Raw genomic sequence first — 26,188 nt, 5'->3', positions numbered from 1 at the left:
TTTACGGGTACCTCTCATACAAAATTGTCCAAAAATCGGTAATTTTAGCAGCCAACCAAACGAGATAGATGGGCAGCTACGGCTGACGCTCGTTATCCAGATAATTTGGGTGCGGTGAACGCATATAGAACGCTTCGCTGCCACCGAGCGATCAATTGTACTTTGAAAGGAGGAAACCAAACGTTCAATCAATGAAAAAGAGACAAATCTATATAACGTTTGGATACCACCTTCCAAAATACAATTGATTGCTCGTAATAATTCCGCATTATTTTTGTGGATTGTGTTCCAGAATACCGGCACAGACATTCCGTTTTTGTGACGTGCGATCCATCCAAATTCATGATAGAATCCATAATTTTTCTGACTTTGTGACGTGTTATCCAAACAAATTCATGGATTCTATCATAAATAGCATGTTGCAAAAGTGCCTCACTGTCATTTTGTATGAAAATTCTACAAAACGATTTGAGCGCTGTTCGTATGATTACATGACGGCTTTCATTTGAACTAATGTGAGGTACATTTCAAAAGTAAATTGCAACATGCTATTTGGATGGATCGCTCGTCACAAAAACGGAATGTCAGCGGAGCGTTCTGTATGCGTTCACCGCACGCAAATTATCTGGATAACGAGCGTCAGCCGTAGCTGACCATCTATCGCGTTTGGTTGGCGGAATTTTAGTCAAAATTTCAAAAATTTTGTATGGGAGGTACCGTAAATCGATTTGGATTGGTTTCAAACTTTCAGAATCTTATTTTTCTCCCAAAAAATGAAATCCCAGAAAGTTTGAAGCCAATCGGAGTCGATTTACAGGTACAAAAAGTGTCAATTTTTTGAGGTTTTTCTTGGGGCAAGTACCCCAGGATCAAATCGAAAATGGCTCATCTTCGAACTTAAACTAAGTTTATTGGATGCAAAACTTTTGGCATTTCCAGATTTTGATTATCTCAATTATTTTTTAAGTTGTCGTGTTAACAAAAACCAACGACGACGACAACGACAACGACGACGGCACACGAACGGAAAAGTGTCTCAAAAAGTGGTTTTCTACGCGTTTCATGAGTTTTTATGATGATCTAAGCTAATTTTGCGAAAAAAGTTTTCGAGACCAATTCCTATACTTTCCCTTGACACGTTGGGTACGGAAAAGTAAAAGCTAATAAAAGCATGAGCTGTAACGATTACATTATAAATTTGATCAATACATCGAATTTTCTAATGTAAAAAAATTTTGTTCGGACCGAACATCGAACAAAATGAACAAGCGCTCGAAAGTGTTCGACGGCCAACACTACATATAGCGTAGAACTTCCGCTTTCGCTGAACTGGTTATTCATATTATTGAATGTATCATTCTACCCCAGGTAATTTTCAGTAATTAACAATTGAATAGTCGATTCATTAGAGAATCATATTCAACAACAGTTTGCAGAATTATAAATGATTTCAGATCGAAAGAAAATTGCATCAATTTCTGCAACAATATAGTTATTTCTGTTTACTCTTTGCGATCGATGTTAAATACTTAAGTTGTGCGCAACAAGTACATTCCAAAGAATCATCATTTGGATTGTTGCAAAAGGTGGCGCTCAGGTCAACATTCAAGTGGTTGATACCGAATCAAGTGGCTGACAATTCTGAAAAGAATAAAATCCTCTTGAAAAAGAAAGCATTTTATCTTCGCTGAAAAGTACTTGAATGGTCATCACATTGTTGGTCATGTGATTGAAAAACGGTGATGTTTTTATTCTTCCATGAAATTCTTGAAATTCATACCTCATACTCACAGTAAAATGCCAAGAAAAAGAAACCATTTACAATTTTAAACTGCCAGAAAAAAACTTTATTGAATAGTTTCTTCATAAATTGGACAATATTTATAATAATTTCATTTTGTTATGGTTAAATAATGTTAATTAGAAAAAGAACTGAACTAAAACTGAAAAAAAGGAAATGGAAAAGAATAGAATAAAGAAACGTTAAACAAATATAATTTCATCATAGGGTTTTCATATAAACTTTAACCGTTTCATTGCATCAATGGGTTTTTTTTTCTTGGCAGGGGACTGTGGGGGGTCAGCGCGTTGCTGAATTATAAACATGTTATCATTTCTCTTAATGTGTTTTTTTGTTCTGTTTTTTTTTTTTTAATTACTATATCATTTGGTTAGTTCAATCGAAGCTAATCAATTCGGCTTCGGGAACAGCCGGTTTGTTCTCTTGAACGGGCTCCTTCTCTTCTACGACTGGTACCGGAGCAGGCACATTAGCAACGGGTGCAATTTGATGATGCTGTTGCTCTGGTTGTGGTAATTGAGGTTGTGGCTGAGGTTGAGGTGGCTGTTGTGTTGGTGGCGGTAATGGTTGGTGTTCTGATGGAGATTTCGAAAGAAACAAATCGTTCAAATATTCAAACATTGAAGAAAAAAAAAGAAGAATCAACAAACAATTCGCATTGCACTGCAAACTTACGTGGTGCATATTGAACCGGTTGTTCGGGTTGCATGTGTTGCGTGTGTACCGGAGGCATTTGTGATAGTGGGAATGCTTGATTTGGAACGCCCATATTTGGTGGTGCCATATTTGGCATTGCATTCGGAATAGCGACTGCATTTGGGTATGGCTGTGGCACGGTATGCATTCCAGCTACAATCGATGTTGGTTGACCACCAACGGTTGAGTACATTGGTTGCTGCGGCTGCGGCTGCGGCTGCGGCGGTAGTTGCTGCTGATGTTGTGGTAGCTGTTGCGGTTGTTGCGGCGGAATAGGATTATATCGTTCCATTTGTGGATTTGGATGTGGTACATAGTTGCCCGGTGGCATTGGTCCAGTTGGACCAGGTCCATAGTTGTTCATGGTGTGTGGCATCATGTGAGCTGGTGACGATTCATTGGGCAACACTCTTGGTTGTTGAGATGTGCCCGGCGGTTGCATATATGGTGATGAATACGGCGATTGTACACCCATGCTATACATCACCTTTTGTTGATCTTGATGCATTTTCATTTCACGCTCTTGCTCTTGAATGCGCTGCAATGCCAATTGACGTTGATACTGCAAATATTCCTGCTTTTTCTTTCGCATCAACTCCAATTTGTATGCCATTTGCATTTGACGTTGTCGCTCTTGCTCTTCGGCTTGTTGGCGCAATTTCTCTTGATGCTCCTGCCGCAATACGTCCAATGCAGCCCGAGAATCTTTGATTTGCGTTAGCTTATCCTGTAACTGTTCAAACCACATCCGTTTATCATCGGATTTCTTGATGTAATCCAACAAATGTGAATGCATTGCGGTCAAATTCAAAAATAGATTCTGCACCGAACTATCGTTCGAAATGCTACGGCCACGGCTCGAATTCGATTTCATGCGATTCACAAAGATTTCCACTTGCGTTTTCAAATTGGACGCAAAATTGTCGATTTCTGCATCTTCGTTGGTGTTCTGGAAAATAATGGAACGGAATTTGATGTTAGTGTTTACGTCTGACTTGATTGAAGGGGAAATACCATCGAAGAGAAAACGAATTTGAAAAACACAGAAATTCAACTTCAATATAAATTAAACGAGATCTGAAAAAATTAGACTTGAGAAATAAGAAATGAAAATGGCAATTTACATTTGCATTTAAAATAGGATTGGTAAGAAACGTATTTGGTTGTGGTGTTGCCGATGGTGTTGGTGCCGTTGGATTGGCCGGCATGTCATTCGATTGGTTGTGACCATTTGGTGCGCTATTTCCACGTTGCTCCCAATAATCACGATTCAAGTATTTGGCCAATTCGGGATCGGTTGTTCGGTCATCGAAAGCGGCGGCCGTCGACACGGGACTTGCATCACGCTCTAAAAACGGTGCCACTGGCGATACATTGTTCGCTGCTTCAGGGCTGCTCGTCTTACGAGTTGGCGCACGGTATGACGTCGCCTGAAAAATCAATTGCAAGTCAATGAATATTTCAATCATTCTCCAATGAAATGAATAATTTAATCAATGGGAATGCTAGTTTTTTCCTCCATTGAATTGCGTTTATCCCTGACCTTTTTGTTCTTAATTTCAGCTTCCGATTGACTGAGCGCTATTGCTAATTGCAATTCCTCCTCTTCCTTCAATTCTTGTTCGGTTTTACGGGCTGGAGTCTATTTTTAGACGAAACAAAAAGAATGAATTGAAAGATTGATAACGAGATCGCTCTCTATATTCGATTGGTCATTGTAATTTTCCAATAAGGCGATTATTGTTATTATTTGCTACACATACTTGCGCTTGTTGTGCCAATGAGCTATTCAAATATTCGGCTGGTAAATCGTTTGGACCTTCGCTACGTTTCACAGTACCTGAGCTTGGTTTTTGGAGTGCTGCATAGCAACCGTCGCACACACGAACCTTGAACATTGAACAGATTTTTTTTAGTTTGGTTTCATTACATTTGCTTGCTTACTAGGCTTTGAATTGCAAACAATTTAATGTTTATTTGTTTGACATTTTTAAAATTGAGCACACTCAACATTCAATTCAATCAAAAATGTTCAAAGAAAATATCAAATTGAATGAAACAAAACGATACACACCTCTTTTTCGATGCCAAATTTGGGTAAAGTACAACTTTTGGCCGAGCATTGTGCACAAAAGACTTGGCCACAGTTTCTACAGTGATGTTTTCGTTGCGTAAAAGAAAATTCCACACGACATCGATGGCACACTTTTCCATCGTGCCATATTGGGGCTGTGTCCGAGGTGAACATTGCGTCGGCTTCTTTGAGTTCGGGAAATTGGTGACCTTTCGTTTTTAAAATTGTCATTGTGTCCTATATCGGAATGGGCAAAACAAACACATCACATATCATTTCAATTGAAAACACCAAGTAAACAAACGAAGAAAAACGCAATTTCGTAAACTGATAACTCACTTTGACCGCTTGATATTTGTCAGAGGTACGGAATGCATAGGCCCATGCCTGGATCAATTCCAGCATTTTCGTTTTGACATTTTCATGCGGTGTACTTTCGATGAGTTGCGTAAATATTTCACAATTTTCTCTGGTCGCGATTTCGTCATGAATGGGCGAACCGCAATTTTTCACAACACTTTCAAGTACTAGTAACGCGTAATAGGCGGTATGTGGATTTGGTGACAGCAACTTCTTTTTTATCGATTGAACTGCATTTTTTGGCCTAATTTCGGAAAATAAAAACACCGCAAAAAGTTGAGAGTTTGCCGTGAAAAGGGCCAATTATTTGTTTTTGGGTACTTACGTTGAGTCATTTTGTCGAATCAAGTCACAAATTAGTAGAATCGATGGCCAGTCTGGCTCTAAACGTAAATGCGAACATGCAACATCTGCACAAAAGAGAGTAACAGAGATAGAAAATATGACAAACTAAAAAACACAACACTAAATTCCAAGCACAAATAAAAAAAAAACCACATTCAAATTGATGGTATTTCGCTGTCTATTGAATTGAGTTGAATCTACTGAAGAAATCTGGTTGTGTTTTTGTTGTAGTGATTCATTCGAAATTCAATTATCAGCAGTGTATAAAGCCAATTATACAGAGGGAAAAAAAATACTCAACAGAAAAATGCCTACCCAATGTTTTATCTAAACTCGAACTTCGAAACATCTTTTTTTCTTTTTTCCTACCCAAATTTACCGTGTACAACCAATTCCAATCACAAATTTACACCGTGAATTATAAAAATTGCAAATGCTCTAAATATCTAAAATTCCAGATTATGTCTTTGTTGTAACTAACGTCACTGCGATGACTCTTTTTTTACTATTGATAGAAGAAAGCGAACAAAAAAAAATTTTTAACACTATGTTGATTAATACACAAATGACACCACACAAATTGAAAGCACAATTACTTATCGGGTGAATAAAGAGGCGAAACACTCTCAATATTTGCCGGTTGGCATCACTGACATACACACTTGTCAGACACATGACAAAGCCCACTAGCGCAACTATACGACCAACGCGCGAAATTCAAACACTGTTTTTTTTTATTTCTTCTGTTGGGCGTTTTCGTGTTTTTGAGATGGATTTTTGACAGGGCTTTTCGTTCGAATTGAGTTTGATTCTGAACAATTGGCTGATTGCAAGTGTCAATTCATTATAATCAATTATCACTTTTGAAAGGAAATTTTATTGATACATTTTTAACATCAATTCCAAGTATGTTTTCAAATCATGTCTACGATTCGAATTACAATTTATAATTAGAAAATGTGTCCTGGAAATATCTTCCAAATAAGAAAAATATTCGAAAGTGTCTAAAAATACTACAAATTCAAAATTGTCAATCAAAGTGTCAATTGTCTTCAATTTAAGCCCAATATATTTGATGACATAATTTTGTTGTTCGAACATTTCATTTTTTTCTTCATTTTTTCTAATAATTTAATGATGTACTCTCGAATAATCTTATCAGAAACGCGAATAATGCAAAGATTTTTTATATTTGATTGCGATAATAATTTGAGAAATTATGTCCAAAGAGCAATTAATAGATAACTGACAACTGTAAAACTTATGTGAAGCTGTTGACAAATTTAGTTTGATTTTATTTTTGATGTTATGGAAGATTGATCTCTTAATATTTACACATTTTTTTTCTTTGGTTTTGCTTTTATCTTTCAATTCAAAACATGTTCGAAACTAATATCCGAGCAAAAAGTCACTCCGCGCAAGTCGTGCGATTAAATCGAAATTGATGTTCAAATTCCTTCATTGATGATCACATCCAGAATAAATCTATTTGGTTCGAAATAAAAATTATCTTTCCATTTCACGAGAATAAATTCATTCGTTATTTTTATTGCTTTTTGGTTAAAAGTTCATGCCGTAGTTATCGAAAAGCGGATTGATGACTTCAAAGCCTTTTTGCTGACGCAACCGATACATCCTATTTTAATCCACGTTAACCGTTGCATTTTATTATTGAAAATTTCTTTCCGCTAGAATGGAAATGAAATGAAGAAAAGAAAGGATGTCCACTATAGGACAACAATGCTGTCTTAGCACTACTTACCTCTAAATACAAAACGGTCAATACAACCGTTGAGAAGAACTTCATTTCGAACTGTGATTTTCGAGATTTGCGGAAAAAAAAATAGTTCTTCAATGCAAATGAATGATTACTTAGTGTCCCCGACATAGCTACGGCTGATTTTGCTTAAGACTCCATGAATTTATTTCAATAAATTTCGGTTTCATTTTTATTTGTGGCATAGAAAAATCGAAATAAATTTGAGAAACACGTTTGCGGTTGAAAGTAGTAAAGAAACAACATTTTCCAATTGATTTTAAAATTTTCGTTTTTATTTATTTCATTTTCCATTTTCAATAGAGAGACTTAAGCGGCGACAAGAACAGGGATACGGGTGCAGGCAACGACAGTTTTGTCTTGATCGCTTATGCGAATTTGGACAACGGTCTTGGTTCCGACTGGTGCAACGAATGGGACTTTAATGCTAACAGCGTATGTGGCTTCAGTATTTTCTGCAACTGGGCATTGACCTTTGGACAAATTTCTGCACACTTTGCCAGCGGCACCCATTGGCCATGGAATCCATACGCCATTGATTAGTGCGTGAATGGTACCGGTCAACTCGGTTGCCTGTTTGGCCGTTTTGAAAGTGACTTCCATTTTGGCTGGCTGGCTACGTTTCACTTCGCAGTAATTGTCATTGCAATTGTCGATGACAACCTTAACGGCTTCTGGATCTTGATCGCCTAAAATTGGATTATTTTCAATCAAATTTGAATTTATTATCTATCTAAATCTGGATGTTCGTCTGTGTGTGTGTGTGTGTGTCTGTCGCGAGTGTTTGCACCTTTTTTCAATCAATGGTTTTATTGTTATGCGTACCGTTTGATTTCTCGCAGCCTCAAGAAGGATCTTATAAATGCAGTTTCGATTTTTGAATAATATTTTTAAAAGTTTGAAGAAAAATTGTTTTTTTTAATGTTTTCTGTTACTATGAGCATCTCTGGCTGGTGACCATAATAAACTTAATTCACATAATTATAGTACTTAAACAGTAAATACAAATGTGCACCGTACATAAATATGTTCAAATGTTTAGTTTTGATTTCAACACATTTTCATAGAAACAGTCCCAGAAAATTTGGGAACAAATTTCATCAGAAAAACATGAAAAAAATTCTCTTCGAATGAATCTATTTCAGGAGTTTGGAATTTATCATTTTACAAATGGTTCAAATCAGATTACTTAACAAGATGTGTACACTGTACAGACATGAATGTGTCTTTGACTGATGAAACTAAACTTGTGAATATCAATCGAGCGAAGCGAGGCGAAGCTTCCAGTTTAAAATGAAAACGGTAATTGTTTGCAGTAAAAAAACATGACATCCGCACAAATAGAAACTTACATTTTGAGAACACTACGGCATTGGCGGTGGCTATAACGGCCAAAATGAGGCAAACGACCTTAAGAACCATTTTTGATTTGGATTTGTTTTTAGTTCGCGGTGTCAACTGGTTGAATTAAAAATTGGCACTAATTGTTCGACTGAATATGAACGAAGCATTTATAAAGCTCATCGCATATCGCATCTTACGCAATCGTGGATAAGTGGTTGTTATTTCCAACAATGGGTGTCAAACTGGCAATCTTATCAATTCAAACTAAAATTCATTGTTGTTTTGGCCATTCGCTCATTGTGTTTTTCTTCAACAAACCCCACTACAAGTAGCACTTTATCGATAGAACAGTCGCGGCAGAAAAACAATTGTCACCCATCGAGATAAGACAATCCGATGATGTTGCCAGGTGCAGACTTTTAAGTGCCACCTGTTCGATGGATGAAAAAAAGACTCACACAGCCCAATTAAATGGGACTTTTGAAACGTAAACACAATAATCAAAGTAATTCATAACACAAATCCGACTGGTTTTCTGATTGATAGTGTCAAAAAAGTGATCCCCATTCCAACACGTGAGAAGTCATTAAAAAAAAAATTACGCCACAATTTCACAGCTGAATGTCGGCTCGCTGTGAATCATTTACGTTTGAGGCAACGTAACAATGAGGCAACGAGTGTTTCAATCATGGCAAATCTCAAGTATTTATTTGATTTTCATTGGATTTCGCTACAATTTAATTTAAATGTTTTTCATATCATGGCAATTTCCGTGTTCAACCTATACACGTTTTCATTACAATTGAATTTGCCATTTAATTTCTGTAACTGTCTCAAAATGCTGCTATGGATTAGCTAACTGCATTTCGCCGTTGATGGATGGCCAATAATTATATTTAAAATAAATCCTAATTTCGCTTGCTTAATTCATCATCAAATAAATCGTATATTTCATCAAGTTTTGAACTCATCATTGACCTGTCAACCGGCGATGGCAGCATCATTTATGTATCGAAGAATGGTGCGTCTAGCTCTTGTTAACAAACAATGTTGTCGAACTACAAATTACCGAGAAAAAAAAAATGTTTCATTAGGTAATATGTCTTTGAAGAGAAAAAATACATTATATTACACAGTATATAAATACTACACGCACCGTGTGACAAAATGAATACCAACAAAAACATGATCGAAATATTTAAAAGTATTAATGAATGATATCCCAGTTTGTTTTTTTATCAGCTCTTGCGAAAATTCATCCTGTAGGAAACATTCATCATCAAATGCATGCATACTGAGATGCAAGCACAAATATGACATTGAAGTACAGAGAATATCCAAAGAAGTAAATGCGTAAAAGATAAAAAACACCATTTTTCCTACAGACATAAGAAACGATGATATATCACGTAGATATTGTAGCCTTGTTTGGAAGAGGAAAAAATTTGACTGGAAAAAAATGTTCTTTTTTATTACATTCATTTTTCATGCGAAATAAATAAATGGGTATTAATTTACAATGTAAATTTTACATACACGACAAAATGTGAAATCGATTAGTAACAAATGTAGTATTGTGTTTGATATGTTCTCCAAATGTATACAAATAATGAATGAGAGATCAATGAAACAAAGCATCATATGATTTTCTCGATCTGGCATTATATAGAGAAAGATTATTGTCAGCGAAAGGCACGTCAATGTTTCACACAGCAAAAATGTTCCAACATAATAACACGTCTTGGACCATCGTTCTTTTAACCTGATGTTTAGATATTCAACAAGTGTTAAGATAAAACCTGCACCGAAAGAAAAACAAACAAAATTTCACAGACTTTGTAAAAGCCATGCAATTAACTTTTGATGCAGTTTATATGTAATACCTGAGGCAATTCTAACTAAAAAAAAAACAAATAATCACAACTGAACTTCGGGCCGATTTTGTAAATCTCAGCATCGCCTACGGAAAAAAAAGAATTGAATTTGATTTATGGAAAGCCAAATATTGGTTTTCTCAACACTTTACCCGGTAAATATCAAAATAAATAATGGAAATCCCTCCAAGACCACTGAATATACAAAAACCATTCTCAATTATTAATAAATTGATCTGTTATGCTTTGTAAAATCATCCCTAAGCTAGCAATATATTTGAAAATATGTTCCATTCTGATCTTATACAAAATAGTTAAAACAAAACGTAAATTCCGTTGAGGATTCATAACTAAAAGCAGCTGCCATGTGTTTTTTCTTTGTTTACAGCACTCCCAATTTCTCATTCCAATGTTTATATCCTTTTTGGCAGTTCAGTGTGTTTTATGATTGCTGCTAGAGGTCTCCATCTTCCAATGAAAAAAAATTCCAGGAGATTTTGTACGATAGAGAAAGTATTCGACCTTTTCTGTCATGTGTTCAATGAACAGTATTCATATACCGTGTTGATTAGCTATGATTGTAATTACTTTGAATAGAGCGCATATCATGGTTGATTTGAATTCAAATACCAAAAGCAACCGTGTATGTTTTGGATGGCCAAATGTAACGATCATCAGCTGTTGCATTTGCTGTTTATGTCCTTTTTCTTTCAGCTGTCAATATATATTTGACAAAGATGAAAACTTACATTGCGACCATGAAAAAATGAACAATTTAATAAAATTCGTAGTGAATAATTTCACAACACAAAATTTGACTGCAAAAAGTTATGCATATGGAAGTTGTGTACATCATGCCGCATTTGGTGATTGTAGAATTTCCTCACAATATAAACAAAGTACTTACCCAAAACATTCATTTTTCATAAGATGACACTCGATTGGCGGCGAAATGTTAAGAAATGCATCATTTTAAATGCCGTCAAACAGCAGCTGTCTATGAAACAGTATCTGATTCTAATACAATAACATATTTTCAATTCATTGCAACCAAAAAAAATGAAATTGAATAAATGTAAGCAACGTGTAATTTAAATTAGCTGTTCCATGTTGATTGTTTATTTCATTACAAAATAGCTATAAATTTTTCTGTTTATTTAAATATGTTTTCAAGTTTGCAATTAAAACTACATCAATCGATTAGTTTATTTAGAATTAGAAATTTGTTTTCGATTTATCTTATGATTTTCATCTCCTCTTCTTCTTCTATTCATTTGAATATTTTACAGTAATATAACAGATATTTTCCTTTAATATTTCTAGAAAAATCATTTGTGTGTGTGTGTGTTTAGAAAAAAATATGAAAAAAAGTTTAACTGCGCATCATCTGAATGTGTGTTGAATGCAATTTGGCGGAAGATAAGATTTTATCAAAATTCTTTGTATCTGCTGTTTCTTTTTTTCTTTCGATTGTAATAATTTATGTGTTGTCTTTCGCTTAAAGAATGTTACAAAGTATTTGAGCCGGAGCTATCCATTTCATTTAATGCCTCTCGATGGTTGACGATGGCGCCAAATGCAACAAAAATATGTAATTTGTTTCGGGCAAACACTTTGTGTGTGTAATCCTCTGTCCGACTTTGTCGGATTTCGAATGTAAATTCTTAAAACAGAAAAAACAATGAATTTATACTTTTTAATGCCGCCAAAATTTCGTTCAAATATTTTAAATCCAGATCCTGAATGAAATGGATTTACATAATTCGGTTGGATTTTGTGTGACAAATTGGCTTAGAGCTCTCGGAATTGTTAAAGTTAAATAAAAAAAAAACACGAAATAAATTAGGCGAAAAAAAATAATTATCGAATTCGCATGATTGGCAACAAGAAAACAAATCATCATGAGTAAATAAGAAAACAAGGAAAAAACATTGATTAAGTTGAAAAGAAGCAAAACTTAACAAAATTAAAATCGATTTATAATCAGATGAGTTGCCAAAATGGTTTTTTGCTTTTTCTTCTGTTTTTTTTTTCCGTTTTAGAGGAGCGGCGATTTTACCATTCCATTCAGAAGCGCTAAATTGGTTGTTTTTTCTCGTTTTCATTCATTTGTATATTTGCTTTTTTTTTGCTAAATATTCGATTCACTAACTATTCGTTGAAAATAATTGGGACACGATATTCGTTTCCTGATTATTGCTATCTAAAAGGCTAGTGTAGGTTGCTGAATTGGCCGATGGGTTTGTCATTGGTCGCAGATTGGCGAAGATAGCCTCTTTACGGAACAACTGACCGATGTTCTTGCCGATTAACTGGAAGATACAAATAGTTGGAAATGGAAATTATGAGTTTTGTGTAAATAACATTCTTTTTAGGTTTTCATTCAAGAGAAAAATTCAAAATTTATCGAGAATTAAACAAATTTTTGAAGAGAAAAATCATCAAAAATTGAAAAATGGACAAAAAGGTCAGAAAACGTGAAAATTTGTGTTGAAGAAAAGCCAATTTTTTCCCAAATTAAATTTCCTACAGCAAATTTTCTTATACGAAATCAAGCAAATGACCCAAAACGTAGCTAAATACTCACCTGTGCCGTAATCTTTTTAAATAGATCCTTTTTGTATTTATCGATTTTGCCCTTGCTTTGTGCGCCCACCAAGACTTTCTCGTCCAGTTTCTGGATATCGGCCACGTTTGTGTTTGGTATTTGCTGCATTATTTCGACAATGTGAGGGAATTTCGGCCGCATAATCTCGTAAACTTGAACACCCAGCGTTATCAATGTTGCCTAAAATGGGACAATTGCGTTAGTCATAGCATTATTTTTCAAAAAACGAAAAAAAAAAACTGGTCGACAAAGGCATTTTAAGTTTTCGAGATTGGAGAGTGTTTCGTGCGTTTAATTAAATCAAACATGTGTTTTAAGATTGCTGAGCATCTCAGCATTTCGTAAGGCACGGATATATCCGAGCATATCGGATGCGGTAACATTTGATATTATTCAGTGAATCAAAAATGAATTGAGTTTACCAAATATTAAAAGAGACTTCAAAAGAAAATGTGTCCGAATGTCTTTTTCTTCGTTCAATTTACCTGATTCGCTTCGTGTTGTCCGTGAATTTGCAATCCCTGTAGAACAGCCAATAGAACGTGTGTCGCCAGTGAGGACGTCAGAAGATCCTCTGTCGCCAAGAATCTCACTATCGGTCCCGTTAGTAGAACGGCCTTGAAATTACACGATGTGTCACTCCATGATACCGCACTGAAATCAGAAGAATTGAGAAATTTCATTAGTTTCAAACGAAGAACACTTTCAATGGAAAATAGGAAAAGATTAATGGAAAATTCCTAACGAAAAATCGTCAACAATCGAAAAAGTGTCTCAATTGAGCCTCAACAATTGTTGAAATTTTTCATTATTGAATCAACAAATGACTATTGTCTCACCTTAAAATTGTAAAGCAAATTGAATCACATGTGCCTGGATTGCGTAAAAGTTTCGCTCCCAAATCGCTAATCACCTCGGTGGCGAGTGTTGCGCGAGTGTTTTGTGTTGGTATATCCATCGAATGGTCGTCCTGGTCCATGTCTAGTGCACCGGACGAATTGTCACGTTCAATGCTTTGCGGTGTGATTGTGGCACCAACCAGAGCTACCTTAAGGACATCCAAATATTCGCGGGTCAGTGTTCGGTTGAGCATATCTTCGACCACTTCCTGTGTGTCATTGACATCTTCGCCGAGTTCGCCGGATTCATATAGGGATGTGATGTATTGCCAGCGTGCCGTCAAGCGATTTAGCACTGCAAAAAAACGAAGTTTTGTTGAAAAAACCCGATTTAAAAGTCTTAATCATCCCGTATGTTTGTCATCAAAGTCATTCTGTTGATCAGACTGATTAAAAACATAATAAATTCGTACAAAAACGGCTCATTTTACTCACTCAATGGTAGAACATGTTTCAGAACATCCATAATGACGGAATCATAGAGGGCAGGTGGACATGAGTAGATGAATGGTTTGAGGAAAACGCGAATGATCGTTCGAAGACGATGATCGGGTACGTTCAGCAAACTGGCAAAGACACTGTTAACCAATGCCGTACCAATGCCAGGTAATTCGTATAGATCTCTGCCCAACGATGGTCCAGCCGAACCCAATAAGTGATAACAATTATCGAACAGTGTTTGCATATAGGTTTGAAGCTTTGATACAGTTGGTAGTTCCTTTGTTTGATTCGGATCCATTGGATCAACTAACACTGGTGGCAATCCCATTAAATTTTTCTTCTCTTGTTCCAGCATACTGTTGATCTGTTTGAATCCATCGGCCAAATGGCATGACACATCCGCACTGTATAAATCGTTAAAAATACGTGCCAAGCACAGAATTTTCGGAAGAATTGGAACAACATGTGGTGTGGCTGGATTTCGATAAATTGGATTGCCTGATTCGGTGAAACCAACAACAAAACCGCCGCGTGATGCACGATCCGGATCGTCAGGCCATGAACAACGCTTGACCACACCGAGCACTGTGTTCAGTGCATGCATCAAATTCGTTCGATTTGGCCAATTTGGATCGAGTTGTGCATCGGCCATGGGCGGCTTGTCAATGCCAACAAAGCGCATAAATTCACGGGCCGAATCGAGAGCCGTCGACGTTGATGACCAGAGTGTGTTGCTTTGCACAATTATCTCGCTCACATACGCCGTTTGACGCTCATAGTCACCAAAATGATTGGAAATGACTAACAGAGCCTCTTGCAACAGATTTTGCTCCATTTTACTCAATGAACCCGTCTGTTGTGCCACTAAATTCTTGATCGTCGAATTGATCTGATCAAATACTGGCAACAATAGCAACGGATATTTGATGCTAAGTTTTACAAGCAACGAACCCGAATGACGGCGCAAATTTTTGGTGGCTATCGGTTGACTTGGCTCTTGGAATATGACACAAGCGAAAATTTTCTCTAAAACACGTGGCAACAGTGATACACCACTCATGGCAATACAATTGCCAGCGGTTATTTGGCAAGATGACATACTCAGAAAGACGAACAACGATGAAATGCACGTTAGAACGATTGACAGAATCAACGGATCACGTGAATCGATTCGCAAACACTCTTCGAGTATGAGTAATCCAGATTGAACGGATGGTCGTTCATTCACCATTAGAATTCGACTCAATACACTGTCCAATACCACGGAAATTGCTTCCCATTCTAGGTAAGCCGGATCTTGTACACTGCATCTGAAATTGAATGATCGGAATAGGACACACGTTAAAAATTGAAATCAAAGCTATAGAAATCGATGCGAAATAAAAATCAATATAAAAAAGTCTATGAGATTTTGGTGGATTATAATCTAAAACCTACGTCGTGTTCCGTTCGTTGGCCGCCTTTTGTAATCGCAATCGAATCCAATGCTCACAGTATGCGAAGGTAACCAATGGTGCGATCAACGTTGATTGACGGAATACTTCCAGAATATCGGTTCGGCAACGGTAGAAAAACATGGCAAATTCCTCCTCACTATCGTAATCGATGCACGCAAATGATTGAGGTGAATCTGATATTTGCAATGTTCGTGCTGTTGGATATTGAACCTGAAATGGGGAAAATTTGGCATTTGAATGAAATTTATCTAATAAGGGTTGTTATTCAAATACACTGAAAATGAAAAAATCCTCAAAAACGATTGTCTCTCTTCAAAAACGAAAGAAAGTAGACAATTTTCAAAAAAATCATTAGAAATGAAAGAAAAAATTCCAAAAGTCACACAAAAAAGGTCAAACAAAATGAAAATACTACCAAAAAAAAAAAAACGAAACTACACCTCACCTTCAGTACTTTTGGTCCAACAACTTCGATGATTTTCGGTATGTAATCAACGAAAATGGGATCTTTGGAAATTTGATCGTGTTTCAGTAGAACGTTCCATATGAGTGTGGCACCATGACTAATTGTGAGGCTTGGATGTCGTGCAAGTGTGTACACAATTTCCAAAAATGTAGATAACTGTGCCGGCTGAATGACCGGTGTCTCTTCTTTTCCCCACAGTGTGACCAATTGTGATGTGAGGCCGGACACAACGGCCACCAATTTCTTCAAAAATGCATAATAATGATCCGATGGTATGCCGGTCGTTGTGCTGGCCGCCCGATAAATGTATTCGATTGCATCTTTGGTGAATAGAAGTGCTAACGGTCGTCGTTCCTTCAGCTGACCCTTTCGATTCACAATGATTGCCAGACACTCGGCAGCCGGAATTTGGAATGCAACATCATTCAATAAAATGCATAAAATGTGTAACAAACGACCGTCTTCGGCCATTACATGAACAATTGATACCCATTCAACGAAACCAGTCAATGTCAATAGGACAACTTGTACGACACGACTGTGAGCACGAGCCTTTTGATCGCCCATCGAAGTGGTGCTCCGGAAGGCGTTTACATGCAATTCGATTAAACGTCGGAAAAAATTAAAAATTTCAGTCATATTGACGGTGAGTGCCTGGTAAATGTCTTTGCGTCGTTGATTCGATTCGATGGTCTGTAGTAGGGCAACATCTTCAACCAAACGCAAAAATATCAACAGAACTAATTCGGTTTGTGGTTCACCCTTTGTACAAGCATCGGATAGTTCAGCCAATAGGGTGGTCCATTGCTGAGGCCATTCTCGCTTTATCATTTCAACAATGATACGCGATAATGCATCTTTTATGTGAGATATTGATGAATCTTCTGCCGGACCAACACCCAAACTCAACAGTTTCATTGAATTTTCCTGCGGGAATAGGAGAAATGAAATGGTTGGAATTAGAATTTGGTTACAATTGACGATTTTATGGTTCATTCTCGTCATCGCCTACTGATTGGTTTTAATTTTTAAATAAACCGGGTATAATTTTTAATTCTAGATTAATCAACGTCTGAAACTTCTTTGTTGAAAATTCAACAAGATTATCCAAAAATTTTACCTTGATGAAGATTTTCTCCTCCTGTGAAATGCAATTCCATTTGAATTTAACGGTGTGTTCCATCAGTTGCAATCCGAAATGCCGAATATTTGCGCTAAATGGACCGCTGGCCAAGTAAAGGCCGGCTTGTGCACAGAATGGTGACATATCTTTGAATCTGTTCAATGGAAGAAAAAAATCTTATGAATTCATTCACACCGACACAAAAGTGTGGCTTCACTTACTTTTCACAGGCAATGTAGGCATCCATCCGGGCTTGTTGTGATACATTTGGATCCATGATCACCTCAACCGCAACGGACAGCTCGCCAGCCAATCGAATTACATCGTTTTCCATTGTGATTACAACTCTTCGGGAAATCTTCTCACTCACTCACACACTCTCTCTCTCTCTCTCCCTGTCGCACACACAAACACTCAGTTACTCTGACTAATCAATTGATTATTCGCACTTTGTGTCTTATTTCTTTCTTCTTTTCCTCATGAAATTTGATTACGGCTACGCTTGATTCGGTTACTTCTGCTAGATTCTGTGAAATAAAAAAGAGCAACAATCGGTTAGGTTCAATGTGACACTTCTTTTTCTTCTTTCTCTATTAATTTTAATTCTGTGCAATTTTCTTCTTCATATTGTCTCTGCATTTTTTCTTCTGAAATTCTTTTTAATCTCTTCTGAATTTATTTTCGTTCTTTTCTCCGAATTCTCTCTACTTGTTTCTCATTTCTCCGAAAGAAAACGCCTTTTAATTCTTAATCTTATCAATTCACACGCCTATTTGGAACTTTCATCGAAATTATTCGCAAATTTTGTGCTTTCATTTGTTTTGTTTCACTGGGGCACTTGGATGAAATCACCGATTTGTTTATTGCCACTGAGCGTTTGCAAAATGCATCCATAAGTGAGGTTAAGTGATACCATTTGTTAAGAGGTGGTTTTTTGTTGTTTTGCGATCCGATTGGATTTTCCCGTGGTCATGAGATGTTTTATTGAATGGTGCACCGTGTGTATTGCACTAAATTATCCACTTCAAACACAAACATGTGGTCATCATTAGATTAGCTCGTTGAATTTTACTTCACTATTGACACATTGAAAATGCTGCTGCGGTATAAATGCCATATTGTCGGCGAAGTCAAAGTAAATCAATCCAAACTCTATAACCGAAGTCTTTGAATGTAACTGAAATGTCTGGGAATGAGTCGTCGACGAAGATGCTTCATTCAACGGGAATTCAATTTCAGTTGGAACAATCACTGTCGAATCAAAGACGACAAGAGGTGCATTTACCTGAAGATCATCAACATCACTCTTGTCAGAACCCATACCAAATTGTCAATGCAATGGGATTTTCGCGGCATTTTTCGGAACTTATGTCAAAAATGATGCAATCATAACGCAACAAAATTGCAATCGGATGCGATGAATCAAAATACCACTGCTCAATTGAAGTTGTAATTGCATCATGCTTTCAAGAGCCAACAAACGTATATACACAGTCACAATAGATAGGCAAAACAGAAAAAAAACACAAAATTGCATCAACAAATTCAATTCATTTACCTGGTTTTCGATTCGGAGGAATTCATTAAAAAAAAACTCTACTCTACTAAATGCTAAGTAAAAATATGATCCACTGACGGTCGATTCCACACGTTGGAAACTCGCAATTTTCTCTATGTTTTCGATTCTATTTCTTGTTTTATTGCAATGTTAAAGACTTTGCCAATGGGATCGCGTATCGCATAATGTCATTTTCAAGCGTGTCGTCGTTGTTGCGGTTTTCTCAACGAAAACGGCTTGGGCAAGAGCACATTCTTGCACACAAACACTATTACTGTTTCGAACAAATTTTTGAATTGTCCAATACAAAATGGGAATATTGAAGAAAATATTTAATCGTTTGTTTATTTATTTCGTTTTCGGTAGCAATTCAAAAGGGAAAACCTTATGTTAATAAAAACGATTAGAACATTTTCTTTTTCTTGTGATTAAATTTGCTGACTACTCTCTTTGTACATATCAAATTGTTCAAATAACAACAACAAAAATAAACGAAGAAAACGAAATGCTTTTTTTCTATTATGTTTTTTTTTTCTTCTCACTAATCAAACATTCTAATCATTGCCAATTGATTGGTTTGTATTATGGTGATGGGGAGTGATTTACAGTGGAAACGAGTTAATGTTTGATATTTAATTTTCGGTATTTTTTTGTCTTTTTAAATATTATAAATTATCGCTTTGGAATCTAGAGGCAACGTTTTGATGTGCCATATTTTTGTTCACTTCACACACATACTGTTGTGTGTGAGCGCGCTCACATTTTTTTTTTCAATTTCTCGTGAATTTGGCCTGTTGTCGGTGTTTTTTGTATTCTTGTCTTATTCTCTCTCTCTCTCTGTCTGTCTGTCTGTCGTTCTCTCAGACTGTGTGTGTCTCTTGTTGTGTGTCTATCGTCGTGTATTTCTTCAGATGTGCGCGCTACCACACTTATGATCGGATTGTGCCGCATGCATGTGGTTGTGTGTCATTTTGTATGTAGCGTGCGAGAGAAGACAATGCTGTTTCAATGCAAACAGCTCTCTCAATGCTGTTGCCTGCTCTTTTTTTCCTCTCTGATTTCGAACAAAGGGACCCACAATATACACGCTCTATATTGAAAGCGTCTCCACTGTTGTCGTCGTCGTCGTCGTCGTCGTCGTCGTCGTCGGCACGCAGCGCGCGCTCTCACTCTCTCTCTCTTTCTTTCGGTGTTTCGCTGTTGATATTCGATGTGTCAAAACGAACGGAAGGAAAATTACTCAATAACAACAACACAACCACATACAGCATCATTTTATTGGTTAGGTTTGCCTCGCAATGTGAAATATACAAACCGGCAACTACCTTTTTTTGCTTGTATTGCCATTTTGACAGAACACTCCCATGCGTGCAATGATGTGAAACAGAAATTTTTAATTGGATCGCAAATCAATTTCATTGCCAATTTGATCGATTCAATTCATTTGAACCCAATTAAAAATTGTCTTTTGATGATTTATTGCAAGTTCATGAATCATTTTCTTGCCACATTTTCGAATTTAATACCGACTGTCTCCACTTTCCGAATGGATGCGTCCAGTACATTGCTCTGTTTAAACACACATACACACACATGAAATCATACGACTGTCATAACATTTGCCGCTAACAATCCATCAGTTTCAGATTTTAAATGTTCAATACATTTCTTTTTCCGCTGTCACTGTGATCTCTTAATGTTGCATTCGATTTAACCATTGTTTCCATTCCAATTTGTTTCGTTCAAAGCATAAATTTATAACGCAATGAAAATGTCCACTGCACTTACGCCGCCAACATTTGTGATTCCATTGAACAAGCAAATTTATTGCTTTGAAATTTCATCGTACGAATCGTCGTCGAATTTGTTTGTGGCCGCACTTCAAACCAAAATTGTGATGGGCTTGTTTCAATTTCCTGTATGTATTAAATTGGTGCTTCATAATGATGCGAAGAACAAAAGAGATTTTTTTTTATTCAATGGAATTCTAAGCGATAAAAGTCTCTTTAGTCATCAGCTTCAGAATTAAAAGCATCAACTTTAGAACCAAGAGTATCTTCCTAACCGAATATTTCTTTTTGCTTCACACCCCATTCTAGGAAGACAATGCCAACGAAGAGTTCACATGGGAGCGTTTGCGTGAGCTTGACCAAGACACACGAAGCCATGCAATTGCCCTGGCACCAGACACATCACTATCCATGCTGCCAAAATTGGTGAAATTCTGTACGGCCGGCGCTGATTTTGTGGTTAGAATCTTTCGATCGAACTTAGATGACAGTGACACCGTTCAAGAAGTTAACCGCCACACCAGCTACGTAAATGACGTTGCATGGGAATCGTCGGGTCGATTTTTGGCCAGCGTCAGTGACGATCATTCATGTCAAATTCGCAGTCAACACGATGACTACAAGAGTGAGATTGTCTTTCGATTAAAATCACCGGGCGTTGTGGTTCGTTGGCATCCAGAAAGTCCGGAAAAAGTGCTTGTGGCCGAAAAACGGGGCACAATTCATATTTATAACATTGAAAGCCGCCAAATTGTCCATTCGATCGAAACGAATAAATCACCGTTGATGGGCGCCGATTGGTGTTTACGCAATCCATTTTTGGTCACTGCATTGGCAGCTGGCGAAGCAAGCGTTTTTGATCTGAGATGCCCATAGTAAGTTGTGTTTAGTTGAACCAAATGTTGAAAATTATTCAAATGATTTTATCTCAAATCGGTGTCAATCATTTTGTTTCCAATTGAAATTTCCTAATTTCATCATTTTGTTATCATTTTCAGTCGTGCGATGGAAACAAAGACACTCCATGAAGATGGTGGTTTGGCAATCAAATATTCACCAAATACACAACAGGTGGTTGCCAGCATTGGTCGGCCAAACGTGTCGCTTGTCGTAACACATTTGAAATCGGAAAAAACCGAACTTCCACTGTTGGTGGCATCGCTCAAACTCTACGGTGGATTGGGCTGGCACTCACGTTTGCCATACATTTGTTGCGCTGATGATAGTAAACTGTCGTTTTGGAAAGTCTTCGTTAAATAATTCGATAGTGTGTGTGATTCGTAATAATTGTAACTTAAGTCCACTTCCTATTTAAACTAGTTATTTCAGTAAATTGTCTAGCATTCATTTGAATTTACCGTATGTCTCGGAAGGCTGTAAAGCTGTTATTGTTTAAAACAAAACTTTGAAATACAAATTAAAGCATAAATAAATGGAGAAAATTTAAGAAATCCATCAATGATTAATCAAATTCAAAAGTCGGTAATTTTAGTTGAGAAATTCATATCTTTCTGTGAAAAGATGTTTCTCCGCGTGAAATACGTTATTCAAATCAAGGAATTATTATTCTCACAGATTTTATACTAATTAAGCGATGTGTCATTTGGAAATCTATCGTTTTCTTTCATGATCGATGCGTCATCACCTAATCAACAGCTATAATTGAATAAACTAGCCTCAATTAAACTGTTTCCAAAAGCTGTAAAATAGCCACAAACGCAATGGATACACGAATAGGAAGTAAAGTTTGGATAATTATTCACACATTTGTGATTAAATGTGAGCATCAATACAAAACAGAAGCCATCAATCATATTTGTCTTTCCCGCGTTTTGTCTATTCAATTAGCACTATAATAGATGCAAACAAACAAAATCAAACACAGACCATTGTCTTCAAAGAGCACGTGTCGCATCATCGATTTGTATGCAAAAAGAGATAAAGATGTGCAAATAATTGCAATAAAAAAAGTTGTTTACATTTTCAATCCTTTTATTCCGCATTTCATCAAGATTTACACAGCAGCATTCAGATATGCCGATGCAATGTGCAATATTGAAATGTCATACGGTTTGTGCCAAAAGCGTGGTTGTCTCAATGTCAACCGATTCAATGTGGCCAATTGTGGTTGAGATCAAAACTAACTGTCAAATTGGCCGGTTCATACATTAGCGATGGTTGAATTTTTGGTTGCAAGCCGCTATCAGCACGATTATTGCGTCATACGGCATTCCAGTCAGTCCCACAATTTTTTAGCCGATTTTCGAAAAAATACAAATTTTCCGCATTTATTCAAAATAAGAGCACGGAATAGTCGAAATAACTACAAAAACAATTGAGACTAATTTGGTGATCACCTTGTTTGTGCATTTTGCACAGACGACGAACATCTCGCATTAGACGCCATTACAAGCCGCTGAATCAGCATTTCATTTTGCGAAAAGACATCTTGGTAAGACTAGTTTAAATGAGAAATTTCTGATTCTGAAACGAATATTTTGATAATTTTTCCATTGAAAGAATTCTGATTGAAATTTTCCATTCGGTGTCATTCTTTATTAGGATTACACTTGTCGAATACCGATCGAAACAAATCTTGTCGATACAGCAAAAATGAGTCTTAACTGTCATCAAACCACCTGCTGGAAACGATATAAAAGATTCCCGATCGTTATTAGTAGATGAATAACGCTTATTTTTTTGCTTTCATTTTTGAAATCGATTTACTCCATTAAACAATCACACAACAATGGTTATAAATTACAACCTACGCATAATTGAATTTTAAATAATAGCGACAGTCATTTAATAACTACTTTAATTCGATTGTCAAACCCAGTCTGATCCACCAAAACTCACTTCCAGAACATAATTTTCAAGGTGAATGTTGAAATATTTTGAAATAATAGAGATTTTGGTGAATCCTAGAGAATCTGAGAGAAAAGAGAGAAATATTGAAATTTTAGATGAATGTTAAGTTGCGTGAAACCCCTAGGAATATTCTCTGAACGTGTTTCGATGCTTAGTTAAATGTGGAACTTCAAAAAAGTTGTACGAAAATGCGGGACAAGTGTTGTTATAATCATCGCTTAAAAACCCCGAAAAAATGTTTTTGATGTACCGCTTTTGCGTACAACTTTTTCAAGATCCACTTTTCACAATGCATCGAAACACGTCCAACGAATATTCTCAACAGTTCAACCGCAATATATAAGGCATATTGTTTTTTGAACGACCGACAGCGAATAGTTTGCTGCGCTAAATGATATGAACGATTCTATTCTTTTTTTGACCCTTTGAAATCACCGATCTCGACCATTTTGACCAAATCAATGAATATTTATAGCGTTTTAGACTAAGGGGTAGACACGAATAGCATATTAGTAAAAATTAGAAGAAATTAGATACCGTGTCTACCCCCTAGGTTTTAGAACATTAGAAACTGCAATTTCGGATCAAAAATACCAACGTTTTTAATATTGATACCATAGACATGTTTCGTACGTCAATGAAATTAACAAAATAACAACACGTGCACCTTTGTTGATCACCACACTTTATTAAAAAATTGTATAAGAAAATATTAAAAAGATTGAGACAATTCAATCATCAAAACAAGTTCAAATTGAAAAATAAGAAAATGAATGAGGGCTAAGGAAATAATATTCGGCAATAATGAACTCAAACGAAATATCTTTGAAGAGGGAGAATTTTTATGAGCAATTTGTGCCAACACGACGAACACAAAAACTGCTTGTATCGTTTGGTCTTTCCTCAACAATTTCGAATTGACTATAGCTCGTACCAGAGGAAAAATAGCTCCGTGCACGGATTGACTCATTGCCTCTAATCATTACAGCGGTAATTTGAGTAAGCAAACAAATTCCACGGTATTCGGTCCAATATTGGCCAAACTCGATCACAAAGTCTCCAGACGAACAAGCCGAATAAGAAACGCGACCACTAGCCTTCCAGCCAGGAATACGGTGATCAATTCTAAAGTCAGGATAACTTTCACTGCTTGATGTAGTTGTTTTTGTATTTGTCGATACTACGCCTTCTTCCGAGCTGTTTTTGAGAGGAAAAAGCATTTTATTATTGTACAGAGAAAAAAATGAAATCCAAATTTACTTACGTCTTGTGTGCAGTAATAACATACAATGTAGCCAACACAATGAAAATCAGCTTCATGATTTCTATCGAAATATCAAACACTGAACGAAAATTTATTTTATCTGTTCTACTTCGTTGTTAACAATTCAGTCGGTAATTTTTCAGAGTTTCAGCCTATAAAACGTGTTGAGTTTTTGACATGAGATGAAATCCTTTTAATTTAATTTAATTGTCTATCAAAAAGTCAGAGTGTACTACACTTTCGTCCGTATGCGAATGGTGCAGTGTGACTGCTTCTTCTTCTTAATATAGGGAGTTTTTCCTTACTTCTATGAAATGAAACACTTTTTTTTTCTAAGTGTTTTTATTTTATTTTTAAATTAATAAAATGAGGCACAAGCAGAGCTATGTCTTGCTTGGCTGGTGAGTTACAGAAGACCAAATTCTAGAGACACATTTTTTTCCTAGCTTAACTAATTGTTTTTCTTATCAATATTCTGCAAAATAGTGGGGAAGGCATATTGACCAATGAAATGAGATAAGTAGGTAAAAAGGGATGGGTTTGCACTTGACAAGGTATTAGGAATGTGAACCACCAATTCGGCTTAAAGTTCCGAATGGTATGGAAGGTAGACGAAAGAAAAAGGGATTAGCATATGCTAATTGTTTTGAGTGCACATTTTGAGCACAAAGTGGCACCATAATGTCGGGTACTTCGGGAATTACCCAGAAAAGGAAGTCAGTTTATGACGAAAATGCATCAGTTTTATTGCCTAACGTGGTACGTAGCTGAACTGCGCACGCATGTTTGTCGGTGTTATACTGTATGGAATTACAAATGCAATTAGGAGATGAAAAAGACAAGAAAAGTAGAAACGAGACGAAAATAATAAAAATTATTGAGGATGCAGACAAATATTGAAGTCTGCAACAAAAACAGAAATGCACTTTTGGTGCTCGACGCATATTCCATTCTTGCGAAATGGTACCATATATAGTCATAAAGCATTCCGGTACAAAATATGAATCGTGTAGTCAATTGAACGCAATGGCAATGCCGATATTGCTACATTAACTAACACATCTATACATGTAAGTCGCCATATTGGTTATAATGTTCACAAATGGCACTCAATACACTGTATACATTTTCCAAGTCGTGTGCGTCGATCAACTCGACGCTCTGCATTTTATGCAAATCAGATTTTTCTGTCGCAAATAGAGGTGAAGTTCTTATTTACTTGAACACATTCAATTATAAAGGAATTAATTTTAGTAAATTAAACGAATTTAATATATTATTGGAAATATAACGTTTTTGTCAGTTTTCATTTATCCTATATTTCTGCTATGAAAAAAATGACGGCTCCTATATACTCCTATATTTTTTGTCTCAATTTCATTCGATCTTCTATATTTTCGAAAAAATGATCTGGCCACATTAGGTAAACATTCGCATATT

General features: G+C 36.3%; 4 protein-coding genes across 11 annotated transcripts; 1 reads left to right on the top strand and 3 right to left on the bottom strand.

The window, feature by feature from the left end:
- Positions 1-1,824: 1,824 nt before the first annotated feature.
- Positions 1,825-5,942, bottom strand: LOC129574569 (hepatocyte growth factor-regulated tyrosine kinase substrate). The gene is made up of 9 exons (XM_055456730.1): positions 5,592-5,942; positions 5,257-5,341; positions 4,911-5,175; positions 4,572-4,808; positions 4,261-4,386; positions 4,041-4,139; positions 3,622-3,927; positions 2,477-3,446; positions 1,825-2,376 (listed from the first exon to the last, which is right to left on the bottom strand). Exons 1-9 carry the CDS (start codon positions 5,623-5,625, stop codon positions 2,177-2,179), a joined length of 2,322 nt encoding a protein of 773 aa, XP_055312705.1. The 5' UTR covers positions 5,626-5,942; the 3' UTR covers positions 1,825-2,176.
- Positions 5,943-7,306: 1,364 nt separating this feature from the next.
- Positions 7,307-8,563, bottom strand: LOC129574568 (uncharacterized). Its single transcript, XM_055456729.1, has 2 exons — positions 8,406-8,563; positions 7,307-7,742 (listed from the first exon to the last, which is right to left on the bottom strand). The coding sequence occupies exons 1-2, from the start codon at positions 8,473-8,475 to the stop codon at positions 7,363-7,365; spliced, it is 450 nt and encodes a 149-aa protein (XP_055312704.1). The 5' UTR covers positions 8,476-8,563; the 3' UTR covers positions 7,307-7,362.
- A 2,798-nt stretch (positions 8,564-11,361) lies between these two features.
- Positions 11,362-20,010, bottom strand: LOC129574567 (exportin-5). Of its 8 annotated transcripts, none has more exons than XM_055456724.1 (11): positions 19,584-19,989; positions 18,824-19,097; positions 17,487-17,792; positions 17,263-17,419; positions 16,122-17,069; positions 15,657-15,886; positions 14,214-15,529; positions 13,719-14,073; positions 13,365-13,533; positions 12,859-13,059; positions 11,362-12,583 (listed from the first exon to the last, which is right to left on the bottom strand). In XM_055456724.1, exons 3-11 carry the CDS (start codon positions 17,597-17,599, stop codon positions 12,419-12,421), a joined length of 3,654 nt encoding a protein of 1,217 aa, XP_055312699.1. In that variant the 5' UTR covers positions 17,600-17,792; positions 18,824-19,097; positions 19,584-19,989; the 3' UTR covers positions 11,362-12,418. The 8 variants fall into 8 exon arrangements, with proteins under 8 accessions (XP_055312699.1, XP_055312695.1, XP_055312701.1 ...); XM_055456720.1 differs by having other exon boundaries at positions 19,430-19,672; XM_055456726.1 differs by lacking the exon at positions 18,824-19,097 and having other exon boundaries at positions 19,584-20,010.
- A 420-nt stretch (positions 20,011-20,430) lies between these two features.
- On the top strand, positions 20,431-22,593 carry LOC129574566 (nucleoporin Nup37). Its single transcript, XM_055456719.1, has 3 exons — positions 20,431-20,741; positions 20,923-21,488; positions 21,612-22,593. Exons 1-3 carry the CDS (start codon positions 20,589-20,591, stop codon positions 21,871-21,873), a joined length of 981 nt encoding a protein of 326 aa, XP_055312694.1. The 5' UTR covers positions 20,431-20,588; the 3' UTR covers positions 21,874-22,593.
- The last annotated feature ends 3,595 nt before the right edge of the window (positions 22,594-26,188 follow it).

This window comes from Sitodiplosis mosellana, unplaced genomic scaffold (assembly GCF_009176505.1).
Source record: "Sitodiplosis mosellana isolate CC-2019 unplaced genomic scaffold, AAFC_SMos_1.0 Smas_scaffold_6165, whole genome shotgun sequence".
NCBI lineage: Eukaryota > Metazoa > Arthropoda > Insecta > Diptera > Cecidomyiidae > Sitodiplosis > Sitodiplosis mosellana.
The sequence above is the reverse complement of the archived record's forward strand: the minus strand, read 5'-3'. Positions and strand labels throughout refer to the sequence as shown.